Below are 13655 nucleotides of genomic sequence, written 5' to 3' on the forward strand. Positions count from 1 at the left end.
ACGTTTACGAACTCGAACACACAGCTACCAATTACTAATAACTCTAATACGCCCCGTCATATCAAGCGGACAACATCTGTTTTGTGAAGTCTAAAATTCAATTCTAAAGTAGGATTTGAAGTCAGAATCACATGTCTGAACTAAGTTAAATGACTACATTGCCTAAAAGCTTAGGTTGTTCACAGAAAAAAAATTCATGCTTTTCCTCACCTGGAGGAAAAAAGACGAGAAACCATAGCAGAAACCAGCTTTCTTGGAAACTTGCTATCAACAAACTCTTAAGAGTATCTACATCAAACGGGCAGACAATTCATCATCATGGATCGATCTTCAAAATTATACTTCACAAAACAAACTCATACTTCGTATGCTTCTAGCAGTAAAAAAACAAGTAAAGAGAAAGTGTAGTTTATGTGGTGGAACGAAGAACTGCAACTAAAAGCCTAGACTTTTCCTGTCATTGATTTTCGAGTTCAGTTCGTCCAAGGAAGGAATCCTGCAGCCACTCTTCAGAATTCTGCACCACCAAGCCTTAATCTCATCCTGCGAAAGAAGTGCAAATCTTCAGTTCAGTGTGATAGATGCAATGCAGCTGATACATGGTCGGTTGAAATGCCAAGAAAACCAGATGGGCCGTCTCGGAATATATGCCAAGATGTACCGTCGATGCATGCAGTGATGAAACTATCACATGAAGCTTCAAAATCGAAAAATAACTTATGGTCAACATGGAATGTAATCTTGACATGGTATACTAAGAAACTGTCATTTTAACACTTTGTTTGCCCCTCTAAATTATCTCTCAAATGTTAACCAAAGACACACAAACAACCCTCATCACAGATGGCTTATCACCTTTGGGCATCTCGTGATCGCTCAATGTCTTTGTTGTTAAGAAGTATCTAAACATGTTGAGATATCAGATCTTCTACCAAGATATAGCTCACAATATAACACACACACACACACACTCTTTGATAACCAGTCTCTTATAATTTCCACATATTACTCATTCCATAAGAAACATCTTTTGGAAAGGGGTGAAGAAACAGAAGAAAAACTAACCTCCAGAAAATCATGGTTGGAAACATACTGACTCCCAACAGATGATCTGATGCCACCAACATCTACCAGGATCGACTTTTTGGACTCGCAACTGTTATGTTCTCTAGCATCCCCTATCGATTTATCAGAAAGAGGAAAGAGGAAAGAAGAAAGAAAAAAAGAAGATGCAATGAGAGTAATGAACAGAATGATTACCAGCTTTAATTGTTCAGGCCAAACTGCATGTGCATTATCAATTTGATCAGAAAATTGATACTTTTTTACAATAAAATATGGAATGCCATTTACACACCTGTTATGCAAGCAACGTAGTAACTAGTTCCCCCTAATCCTGCTTCCAACTTGCCAAGCCGCAAGCGCAGGAAAAATCCATTCAAATGCGACACAGAGACATCGGAGTCCATCCATCTGAAATCAAGAGCACTAAGAAATTAGTTATAGGTTAACTGAAACGACTAACTAATGAATAAAATGTTCTGGCAATAATAATTCAAAATAGTCAAACAAGCCTCAGAAAAACTCATCATCTATTGGTGTCTTTTGAGCACACTTTTACCTCAGAATATCCGCACGAGACAGGCGCAAGTTCCTTACAGCATGAAATATTTCTGACTGTGCAACTGTACTCTGCACAGTAAAAATATTACATGGCGGAAAATTCTGACTATCTTTTACATTGTTTGCAAAATTTGATATGGCGCTTCTTTGAATCTCATTTGAAGCAGAAACTATTTTGTTTGAGCACTTCTTCATATCTGAAGTCAAATTACTAGGAAAAGAACCCAAATTTAGCTTCTTGCTGCAAGTAGCTGTGTGATCATCAGCAACTAACTTTTGAACTTCATCTCCCCTTTGATAGCTAGAACATTTCTCATTGCCATCACGAAGCTGCAGACGGCAAGCAGTGAAATGGCTAAAGACAGAAACATTTTGTTCTGATCTCCAATGCTTAGTCGAGGACCCCAAGGGACATGAGATTGCCCAATGATCTAAACCGAAACATCTAATGCACAAACAGGGAGATTCTCCAAACCTTTCAAATGAATTAGATTTTGCTAGGAGATGCTCAAGCTCGGGTTCTGTTACCTGCGGACATTCACGTAAATCATGGGTGCTGCCACAAAAGAAACATGTTGCTCTGGAAGTTGAAGTATTTATTGTTTTTGATGGTATGTGCCTGAGGGCATCCAACCGTCTTGCAAAAATGGATGCCATTGCCTCCGAACTTCTAGATTTAGGAGAAGGTGGTATATGAGACAGTTTAGCTGGAGATTTAAGATCAACAGATGCCTCCCCATTAGTAGTAAACATTTGGACCTCCTTTTCAGAAGCATAAACCTGACAGTCCCGGGGAACATCCTTCGCCTCAGAACTTTTATGATCAATAGGAAAAACATCATTTTCCTGACTATCATGATCGGCTTTTGGGCAACAAGTGGAGCACACGTTGGCATCTTGACTGACCTTGTCACATTTTTCTAACATACGAGTTCTTGTAGAAAGGCGAGTAATCCACAAACTGTTCAAAGGATTAGTTTTTTCCGGCTTATTACTTACAGCTAACATAACGTCGCCAGTTGTTCTGTCTGCAGTGCTATTCATCTGTTTATCTGAAGTATCAAATCGAATGACTCGATCTTTTGGTCTATTAGATACCAGGATGTCTGAAGCTTTATCTCCCAGCAAATCAGTCTCGGTAGCATGTGGGGCACAAGCAGAGTCTGCAGCAAATACCCAGGGTTTACTCGGCCGGCCAACAATTTTTGGATTCACTTCTTTATGAGAAACAACAATCTGCTTGCAAGAGTTATCATCATTTCCGTCATGTGATCTAGGAAGATTCTCAGGTGAGGTTTTGTCAGCCACCACAACCTCTTCCAGTTCTTCTATCGAATCACCTACATTCTCCATTCCAGCATCAGGCATACTTGTGTTTCTACAGTATAAGGACTGGAATATAGATTTGAACCCCATATTTCGGCTTGCACAATCATGTGTTTCGTTGAACATGAAGTTCTCCTGGTTATTCTTGCCATAAACATCATTGGTACAAGCAAGGGTGAAAGCAAGGGAAGAAGAATCCTCTTTATTAGGACTTGAGAGACCCTTCACCATGTTTGATATCCAATTCATAAAAGAACTATCACGTCTGACGATGGATGTCGAATCAGAACTACCTTGAAACTGTTTCATCCTTTTGCTTCCAACTATCAGCCCCTGATCATATCTCTGTCTCTTTATACCTCTTGCAAGTAATCCAGCACTATTACAACTTTCGACACTCGCATGGCTGTCTTCATCATCATCATTCGATGATCTCCCATAGATATCTCCATCAGATAATGCTTTCTCTTTCCCTTTTGCCTGAGATAAACAAATCCTGCTATTTGTTGGGGATTTTTCTACAGGAGACAATTTCTCCCGGTGAGGTTGTATTTCTCCTAAATTGCAAGTCCCTTCTGTGACCAGATGACAAAAGTCATTTTCTGCAGAGGACTCCATCTTCTTCAATGGAGGTGCAGAGATAGGACATGGCATCTTGGTTTTAATCTTGTCCACCTCTCCAGCGGCTGAAGTTACTTCATCATCTGGTTCCTTCTGGTTTTGCAAGTTTGGAGAAGAACAAACAAGAGCTTCTGAGAGCTTCTTTGAGAAAGGTTCAGCACAATCAGCCACATCTATAGCCATGTCAACTTTAGACTCATTCATCCCAGCTGCTAAAGTATTACATCCTGCTGGAAATCAACAGCAGAATTAGAAAATAAGACGAAGATGGCATCCCTCTACTCCCCAATTCCTTGTTTTTAAACTAATAGAGACCCAGCTGAGTTTTGGCAGACACGAAAAGGAATTAATAGAAAACATACTCATTGGATTCTTGGCCAAGTTCATGTCAAAAAACTTATGAGTTCTTGCTGCTTCAGATGTTTTTGGAGCCTATGAGATACTAAATCTTATTTCAGAGACAAGCTCATGAAGTGTGTTTGGAATTAATAAGATCATGAGACTTATAAGGAGTTACTAATGATAGTGTCATTCATGCAGTCAAACTAAATGTGTTCGTTAAAATTTTAAAAATAATTAACTCCTTACTATTATGAGTATTCTCAACAATGCTAATAAGATGTTAACATCTAATTTCAGAGCTGGTGAGCCACATATACATTTTACCGAACACTTCACTACATCTTATAAGTAATTTCAAGGAGCTTATAAGCCCAGGCATTCTCAATCTTCCACTCCTAATTCTTTTTCTTTTTAAATTTCTTTTTTAACAGCAAAAAATTTCTTCAGGTCCACGTCTTAGAGATCGTTTTCATCACGGGAAAGCGCATAGAATATTCAGAAACAAAAAATGACTGGTATGAGATCGACATCATCCACCAAACAGATGTGCCCAGTGAAAAGACTCAAGATATGTACCGGCATTTCTTATGCTGCTTTCAGCAACATCAGCAACTTGGACATTCTGTGGACGGCAAATATCATCCTCCTTGGCGTCCATGCAATTTTCCTCCTCCTGAATAGCATGTTTAGTTCCAGCATCATCCTCCATTTTACGTTTGCCTTCTGCTAAGTAATGGTCACAAGTATACATAGAAAAGCTTTAAGCCGGCATAAAAAAAACAAAGAGTACCATGAAACATTTAAAATGCATTTAGTATACAAGAAATGACTTACCGCCTTCATGGTGACTATGTTTTTTACCTGAATCAGGGGCAGGAGAGTTTCCAGAAGGCCCGAACAAAGTAGCTTTATGACTAAATACATCATCTCCATCAATCATTGTCTGTGAAATAGCCAAGTTTCCCTGATCAGCAGCGTTGTCATCTAGATTCCCCTCTGATCTGATACACTGTGATGGTGAAAGACCCATAGTGCTTGGTCCGACATTCCACAGGAGAAGCGGTTTTTTATCGGCCAAGCTTGAATTAGCACATTTGAGACTCAAACCATTATGCGGTGACCAAACTAATTCAGATAGGGGATCAGATGCTGCAAATGCCATGTCCAATCTTGAGTTTGCATTTACACCTGCACCTGAACTATTGTTCAACCTTGTCTGAATGCGGTAATTTCTAGAACCCAATATAAGTCCTAAGCTAATGTCTTCATCGTTTATATTCATCATTAGTGATGCTCGTGTATCACCAAAAATCCTGAAATTTATAAATAAGCAAAGTAAGTGTCATTGTGAGTTGGACATCCCAGAAACGGCAAATATAAGATAAATATATACAACTAAACAACATTGCTAACCACAAACAGCCGAAAGAAATTATAATGAGATTCAAACTACTGGATCCTTCTTATATAGAAGCATACAACTTACTTAATTGGTGATGATGTCATCTTTATGATTAAAACAAAGACTATAACATATGTTAAATTTGTCATTTTGAATCATAATTGTTTACTAAATTGCCGTCTAAATTCACTATTTAGCCACCCGCGAAAAACATAAAACTACCAATGATCCGCTTTCATATTCCCTCAACAGTTTCCTTTTTCACCATCCAACTATTTATAAAAACATGCCCACTTCTTTACATGTATCATGAAAACTGATATTAGTACCTTCGACAGTCGAAAAATATCAGACAATAAAGTAAATTATTTTATCTCTAACTTCGTGATACTTTTGGTATCTAGAGGATGTACTCAGAAAAGGATCACTTAACTTAATGAAGCACTGGCAACATCAAATGAAAATACAGCTATTCTTCAAGAAATTAGCATAACCCAACTTCCATGCTAAGAATCCATAACCCATATCACATGCTTGATCTGCCATCTACTCAAGAAATTCAGCCCATTTTGAAGGTGAAAAGTACGGAAACCACCTTTTCAATCCCCAATTCATTCCAAGCTTGCACAAAACCACCAAACTGCTCTCAACACATCAAGCAAATGTGGTGACTTTTTCCGTTCTTGAATCAAAATATGCGTTAGAAACACAAATCTTAGTGCAACTAAATCGCTCAAATCTTTACCCCATATACCTGCATATTCTCACTAACCCACAAAGCAAGGAATAACCCATAAAACAATTAATATCAAGACTAAAAAAGAAAAAGAGAAGAGTTTTCCTGAAAAAGAGATGAACCATTAAAAGGTAAGCAAAATCAAGAGAGTCCCACATACCTTTCCACCCTTAAATCCGTTCCAGTTGATCTCAAACACACTCAAACCCTCTCTCGTTTTCTCTCTCTCCCGGTCTCCCCTTATTAATATTTCATATAGTGCTTTTGCTCCAACAAACCTCACAATAAAGAGAATGATCACCACTTATCACCCATATGGACGCAGACACTTCACACACAGAGAGAGAGAGAGAGGGAGAGAGGAGAAAAAACAAGAATCAGTAACGCAGGCACCGACTCGTAAATCTGAAATATGCTGAAGCAAATTGTAGGCCGTATTGACAGATAGGCAGCTCTCAAGTCCGCGCAGGTTCATGCATTAATGGCTGAGAGGCTGCCACGTACAACTGCATGCCGGTGAATCCAAAAGCCTAGTTGCGAGAGAGAGAGAGAGAGAGAGAGAGCTGCGTCACTCTACAATGAACTATGTCCCGCAGCTGGCTATTCAATTCTAGCGACGCTTTTTAGTTTTTACCTTCCAATATTCTAAAATTAGTAATTTATGGCAAACTTGTGTGTAAATTATTATAATACAATCTCAATTAAAATACTTATAAAGCATTTATTATTTAATAAAATATATATAAAATAATAAGTTCATATTAAATATAAAAATATGATGATAAAAAAAATATATGATTTTTCTAAGACTAACTATTAAAAATAGTAGAGAAATGAGAAGTTAGATGAATAAATATTTTTTTTTGAATTAAATATTAAAAAACAGACTAAAAAAGGAGAGAAACTTAAAAAAGTACTCTCCCTTGATACGTAGTATATAAGTTACTGTTGATATGTAAGTATTTGTGCACGTAAATTTAAATTTTTTATATTTCTAAAAGTTATTTTATACTTTCACTATAAAAAAATTAAATTATTCCTTAAATTAGAAACTACTACAATTTAAAAACCATGTCAGTCGTACTATCTATACAGGTCAAATACAATATTCAGTCCCAAAATTGGGTCGTTTGATTTTATTTTCATTTATATTTTTAGTGTCCAGCATTTTCAATAGGGTGAAAATATTTTATTGCTTTTTTGTTCGAGAAATAGAAATATATCTGAATTGTATGTTTTCAAATATAGATTTTTTAGGGGACACTTTAGTAGTTTGAACTCAATATTTCATAATAGAGATGTTGCATTCAAAATTCATTAGAAGCGTGTGTGAATTGGTGCACGGCTTTCGTAAAATATATATATATATAGATTTATCTGCATGAGAAATAAAAGTTTGTTTAGATTTGATTTGTCATAAATATTTATAGATGTTGAATTTTGAATTTATAGTACTTATAGTACTTTTATTTCTAAAAAGAAATAATGATACAACAACGTTACGTGACTGTGTTCAATAACTATTTGTTACGGCTATTTGTTATAAACTATGACAATTAACCATAGTTAAATATTATAATTCTTCTAGTGATTGAACATAAAACCAAATGCTCCTACATTTTGACCACGGTTGATCAATATTTCCCGTTATTTTTTGCTATGGCTAATATTTTGACTCACAGACCAAAATAATGCCTAATAACTGTTATGCAATCATGATTAATTAAAATTCATGCTGATATTTTACCTTTTTATTAGACATTTAACAAAAAAGGTCACGTGGCAATTAAGTGCATAAAAGCAAAAGTGCTTCTTTCGAAAGTTGTGAAACCAAAAGTAATAATCCCGTAATCGACCAAAAGTATAAAATTCCTAATAATTAAGTGTATTTTTTATTAAAATATCTAACAAAAAGCGATATAAAATTAGGTCCAAAAGTAGGGTTTAATATATAGGGATTTTTCACATCATTATGAATCAAACAAAAAAGTTGATGAAAGTACAGATTTGCAAGTAACTATATTATTTAGTATATATGAGTGGATTAAGATTGATTAGAGGTTTAACTTTTGTTGCTTGGTGTTTGTTTATAAAAGCTTTTATCACTATAATTAAAGAGGTTTAATTTAGCCCTATAATTGCATAATTAATTATCAAAAAATAAACTTTAGAAAAAAATGATTTTAGGGTTTAGATTCACAATTTTATAAGTTATTATGCAAATTCAGATCGTAGAATCATTCGTTAGAGAGAGCCTCCGGACTTGTATACCATTTAAATCCCTTGTCTCCATTCAAAGAGAATGTCATTCTTCTTAAGGGTAAATTACAACCACTGTCTCTGAGATTTTGTATAAATACAAATGCATTTTCGTCGTTTGAAAAATTATAAATATTCCTCTTATTTTAAAATCCTTCTAACAACGAACTCATTTTGTTAGTCTCCGTAAGGTTTCTATTCTCATTTTTAAGTGAAGTGACCAAAATGTCTTTGAATCATAAACTATAATTTTGTTTATTTTTTTATTTTTACGGACTAATACTTTACTTACCCTCAATTTTGTTTTTCACATTTTTTCTAAAAAAATAAAAGAAATCAACCAGGGTAAAGGGGGTAATTTTCATCTCACCGTTTAGGAACAACATAATTATTTTTTATTTATCAAACAATGATAAAAATATTTCTAAATATAAAAAACTCAAACTGTAATACCCTATTTTAGAAAAAAGGGAACATTTGCATAGAGATTATCTAACAATAGAATTAAGCTTTAACAACTTCTTAAATATTTCCCAGATATAATTATTACTAATGTCAAATTTTCATTTTAATTTGACTCCCACATATAATATATGCATTTATTTCTCCTAAAATAAAATTAAAAAATATAAAATATAATAATAATAATAAGGTGAATTTGTTTCTTATGGAGTTGAGCTACCTTAGCCAAATGGATAATGTAATATCCATAAATCATAAATGAAAACAACAATATATGAAAAGAACTGTTGAAGCTCAAAGATAAGTTTAGTTCCAAAAATGCAGTTGGAGAATTGTTAGTACCACATATCCTTATCAAGACATGCACCCCCTCCCCCCCCCCCCCCCCCTCTTAGGACCACTCCCACAAATAAATATCATCCACCAATAACAAGTGGGTTGACCTATCCACAAAGAATCATCATAATGCTCTAGCTTTACAACCCAACCCCCCCCCCCTCCCACCCAACCCCAAAGAATTATTATAATGGTATTGTTTCGAAGACAATCTAACGATTTGAATTCGAAATTTTTTATCTCGAGTCTATAAGAGCTTATTTCGAAACCTAATCTTAATACTTTAATATATATATATATATAATTTGTTTCTATCTTTATTTTCTGTTCACGTTTTCTTAGTTCTTTCTTCTCTCCCCCTCATAATTTATCACATCTCTTCCCTATTCTCCGCCCGAACACAACAACCCTTCTCTCTGCATCTCTCTTCCCTAGCCAGCGTGGCCTCACCCTGGCCGTTTAGTCTCTCTCTCTCCCTCCTCTCGCCCTCTTTCTTTTCTTTATCTTGAAAAATAAAAATAGGAGTTCAGGTTTATCTGGTCAAATCTGTCCCAACGAATTTTATAGTGGGATAGGGCGGAGCAAAATAAAGTCCGAGACGGATAGGTCCTAGGTCCGTCCCAACCCACTCCATTGCTACTCCTATTTGGATTAATGAGTAGCTACTGTTCAAATAGCAATCCAATAATTATAATTCTACCGACAATTTTAAGATATTAATAATTTGAAAATACTAATCCTTATAAGCTAATTTAAGCTAAGTGCAATTGAAGTGACACTATAGGTCTTTTTCATCCATGGAGACAAGCCATGAGATACCTACCATCCATTTTTCTCAACCCTAATGACTCCCACTTGAGGTTAGGGTTGCTTTCACCATAAAGGCCTTTGATGGGAGTTGTTTTGGTTTTGGCCCTACCTCTAATAATCACTTCTTCACATTGTCTTAATTCAAACTAGTTGAAATTGTTATAGAATTAAGTTTTGTTAGGTCCTGTTTGGAGCAGTTTTAAAATAAAAGTTCATCTAAGAAATGTACTTTTATATATGAGTTTTATGAAGAAAATATGTGGCATCAATAAAGCATGTTTAATTAAAAAGCTATTCATTTTCACTTTCTGAAAAGAGTTCAATTTACTTTTTGATTCGTAATTTAATTATTTGGTGTTTCCGTTTTTTAACTTATTAATGTAGTATTTTGGTTCCCACATTTTTTTTTTAATTTTTGCCATTTTAATTTTTTATTTTTGTGCCGGAGATCACCTCTACCAATGAGAGGGTAAACACCAGTGAAAAAGATGACTAAAATAACGAAAATTAGAGAAATAATCGGACCAAAATGCTACTCTGAAAAATTAAAGAATAAAAAATACCAACAAAAATAAACCAATAAGAACAGCAACCCAAATTTTAATAAGTCATGTGAGATACACATGCATTTTTTCCAACGAAAAGGGTGAATTCGAGCAAAAGAAAGAAAGAACTCGGAATTATGAAAATTAAAAAGATATAGGATCAAAATGATATCCTATACAATTAAAGAATGAAAATATCAAATAATTAAATTACGAGACCAAATATATATTTATACTTTCTTAAAATATAGCAAGTACATTTTGAAAAAATGCACTAATTTCCACGTATTGAAAATCCTGAGGTATGACTTATTGTTAAAGTCAATATAATCATGTAACCACAACATCTAATATTTTCTCATATTTACTTTTATACCTAGAAGTCCATTTTAAATGTGTGGCCAAACAAGCCCTAAAGTTTTGGGAACTGAAGTTTGGAGTATATTTGTTAATGGTAGGTCTGACAAGCGTTGTTATATAAACAAACAATTGTGACTGTTTAAAATTGAGAGTTTTAAGATTGTTCTGAGGGAAAATTGTTATTTAAATTAGGTTTGATCGAACTAAATTAATCATAAAGTAAGTATGATATACTTATCACTCGATTGGTTATTTTTCCTAAATTATACATCAATTACACTGCAATTGTATTGCATTTATTATGTAATGAATTCAAATTCGACCAAACTCTATTTGGTTTAGAATTTTCCTTATTTTAGAAGTGTAGTACATAGAAAGTTTTGTTTGGATAAATTACAACGACCTCTCCTGAGATTTAGCATAATTATGAATTCTCCCTTATTGTTTAAAAAATTAAAAATACCCCCACTGATGTTTGATAAAACTATGTAATCATTGGATGGAGGTATAAAATTGTCAACTTTGCTCTTACTGTAGTTTTTTGTTTTTTCTTAAAATTTTTTTTTTTAAGTTTGTAAAAAAATCGGACGGGGTGGTTGAAAAAAATTCAAAAATTGTAAAAAATATTATCCACTTAATTTTCATAAAAAATCAAAAAATAAATAAAATTATAATACTTAATATACAAGAGTATTTTGGTCAATTCACCATAAGAAATAGACAGAAATCTAATGAATTGGGTTGATTGTTAGACAACCGTAAAAAATAACGAGATATTAATAATTTTTAAAATAATAAAAAATATTCATAATTATGATAAATTGAAAAGTAATTGTAATTTACTCATTTTTGTTTTCTATACTTTTGTAGATCAATTGCATCATTTTGAATATGAAATGTAATAAGCAAGTAGTATCGGAAAAGACGTATGGTTAATCTTGGAAATCAACAATTAACCGATTAAATATGGTCCACGTTGTCGCATGTGTGTAGGCCAAAGTTGTAATCCTTGCACCAGGATAGGCAGTCTAGATATTTCATTATAAGGACAACTATATATATATTTTTTAAATTTTAATGTAATTAAATATAAATTTTACATAATTTAAAAAATTATATCTAGTATTTTGAGATTTTTTTTATTTAATAAGTTTTTTCGTTGGTAAAAATTTATTGAATTTGTTGATATTAATTGAATAATAGGATAAAAATTCATATTTACCCTCGATTGACTTAGTATTGTTTTATTGAGGTTAAGTAAATTTTTTCATGACTAAATTATCCTTACACATCTTTATAGGTTAATGTATGTGTGGAAGTATATTTCACTGTTATAAAGGTAACTTAGTTAGAAAACTTTTGTTTGACCCACAATGAGTAAGTAATAAGTCAATTGAAAATAGATAACAATCCTCATTTAATATTTTTGTTAATACCAATAAATTCAGTAAATTTTGAGTAATAGATGAAACTAATTATTAGACGGAAGCTAACCTCAGCTGTACTAGATATAATTTTTTAAAGCACAGGGGGGCTAAAAGGTAATTATTCCATCTCAGGAAAGACGAGTGTAATAATCCCAAGGGTAAATTAAAACAGGCGCCCCTGATGTTTATCATAATTAAAAATACCTACTCGTTTGAAAAATTATAAATACTCACTGGAATTAACGACCAATCGTTTAACAAATATCCTATACAATGGGTTGTTACGATGAATGTATTTGTTAGATGATTGTTAATATCAGGGTTTTGTTTGTGATTTTTCAAACAACAATAGTGATGCCCACCAAAACTTTGGCCCCAGCAGGACGGGTAAAGCCACTAACAGGGCGGATAAAGCGCACAGGCCTACCTGTTGCCTTACTGAACTGGCAGGCCCAAAAAATAGGTCCATATCAGCCGGACACGTCACCATAAAGTTGGGAGGACATGTCATGTAGCTTGCCAACACGTTTGTACACATCACCTTAAAATATCTCCAGGTGGTTCCAAGTAAATCGGAAATAAATGAGTTGGAAAGATTGTGAATAACTAAATCCCGGGGAAAATAGGCAACTTTGGTAAGTTCTCGTCCAGCTCATGTATCCCTTCCAATTTTTATCCAAATCAATAATGATTTATTGTGTGTGATAGCCAATAGAAAGAGATTTTTAATGCCATATAACACTCAACAATTGGTTTCATGTCCAACTCTGTACAAGCCTATAAATAAAGGCCTTGTACAGGTTTTTTGGGACACATCATCAACACACTCTCACTCTCAAACTCTCACCTGCTGCATTACTCTCTCTTTGCTTTTTAGCTATTTCAGGCTTACAAATTGCACTCCACATGAATATTCACCATTTTTAACCATATATTACCATTTATTCTCATTTTATTTCAAGTTTTTCCTTTTATTTCTTCTTTAATCAGCTACTGGCTTAAGCATCAGAGTGCTAACCTCTATTTTGCAGGGCTAGTCCTCTGATATCTTAGGATTTTCTTCGAGATCCTTTGATCCTTGTGATGTGGCCAAATTTTTGGTATGCATCATTGGCTCTGTTTGTGGGAACAATTGAGCTTTGGCATGAAAATGACAAATTTCAACAATGGAGGTGAACACAGATCCTACAGAGGAGACTCTTCCCTCCTGCTGCGTCTAGGCCTCCTATTTTACCTACAGATCCTATTGTGGGAGATGTCAATGTCCTCGGACCAGACCCAACACTAAGAACTAATGCTCCGCCTCTTGCTCTAGCTCTCAACCCAGCAACTAGGCCTAATATTCTGAACCCGCTCTTCTGTGAGCAACTTTGACAATTTATCATGGAGACCATCAACTCAACTCT

General features: G+C 34.2%; 1 protein-coding gene across 9 annotated transcripts; it reads right to left on the reverse strand.

The window, feature by feature from the left end:
• Window positions 1–235: 235 nt before the first annotated feature.
• LOC105158533 (uncharacterized) lies at window positions 236–6632 on the reverse strand. Of its 9 annotated transcripts, XR_016064732.1 has the most exons (9): window positions 6211–6632; window positions 5910–5954; window positions 4747–5225; window positions 4489–4638; window positions 1622–3800; window positions 1358–1473; window positions 1261–1283; window positions 1066–1168; window positions 521–543 (listed from the first exon to the last, which is right to left on the reverse strand). XR_016064732.1 is itself a non-coding variant. In XM_088878822.1 (8 exons), exons 2-8 carry the CDS (start codon window positions 5927–5929, stop codon window positions 436–438), a joined length of 3138 nt encoding a protein of 1045 aa, XP_088734948.1. In that variant the 5' UTR covers window positions 5930–5954; window positions 6211–6629; the 3' UTR covers window positions 236–435. The 9 variants fall into 9 exon arrangements, 7 of the variants coding, with proteins under 7 accessions (XP_088734948.1, XP_088734946.1, XP_088734947.1 ...); XR_016064731.1 differs by lacking the exon at window positions 1261–1283 and having other exon boundaries at window positions 236–543; XM_088878822.1 differs by lacking the exon at window positions 1261–1283 and having other exon boundaries at window positions 236–543; window positions 1066–1178; window positions 4774–5225; window positions 6211–6629.
• Between the last annotated feature and the right edge of the window lie 7023 nt (window positions 6633–13655).

Source organism: Sesamum indicum, linkage group LG3, assembly GCF_026168435.1.
Source record: "Sesamum indicum cultivar Baizhima isolate 11 linkage group LG3, ASM2616843v1, whole genome shotgun sequence".
Lineage (NCBI taxonomy): Eukaryota > Viridiplantae > Streptophyta > Magnoliopsida > Lamiales > Pedaliaceae > Sesamum > Sesamum indicum.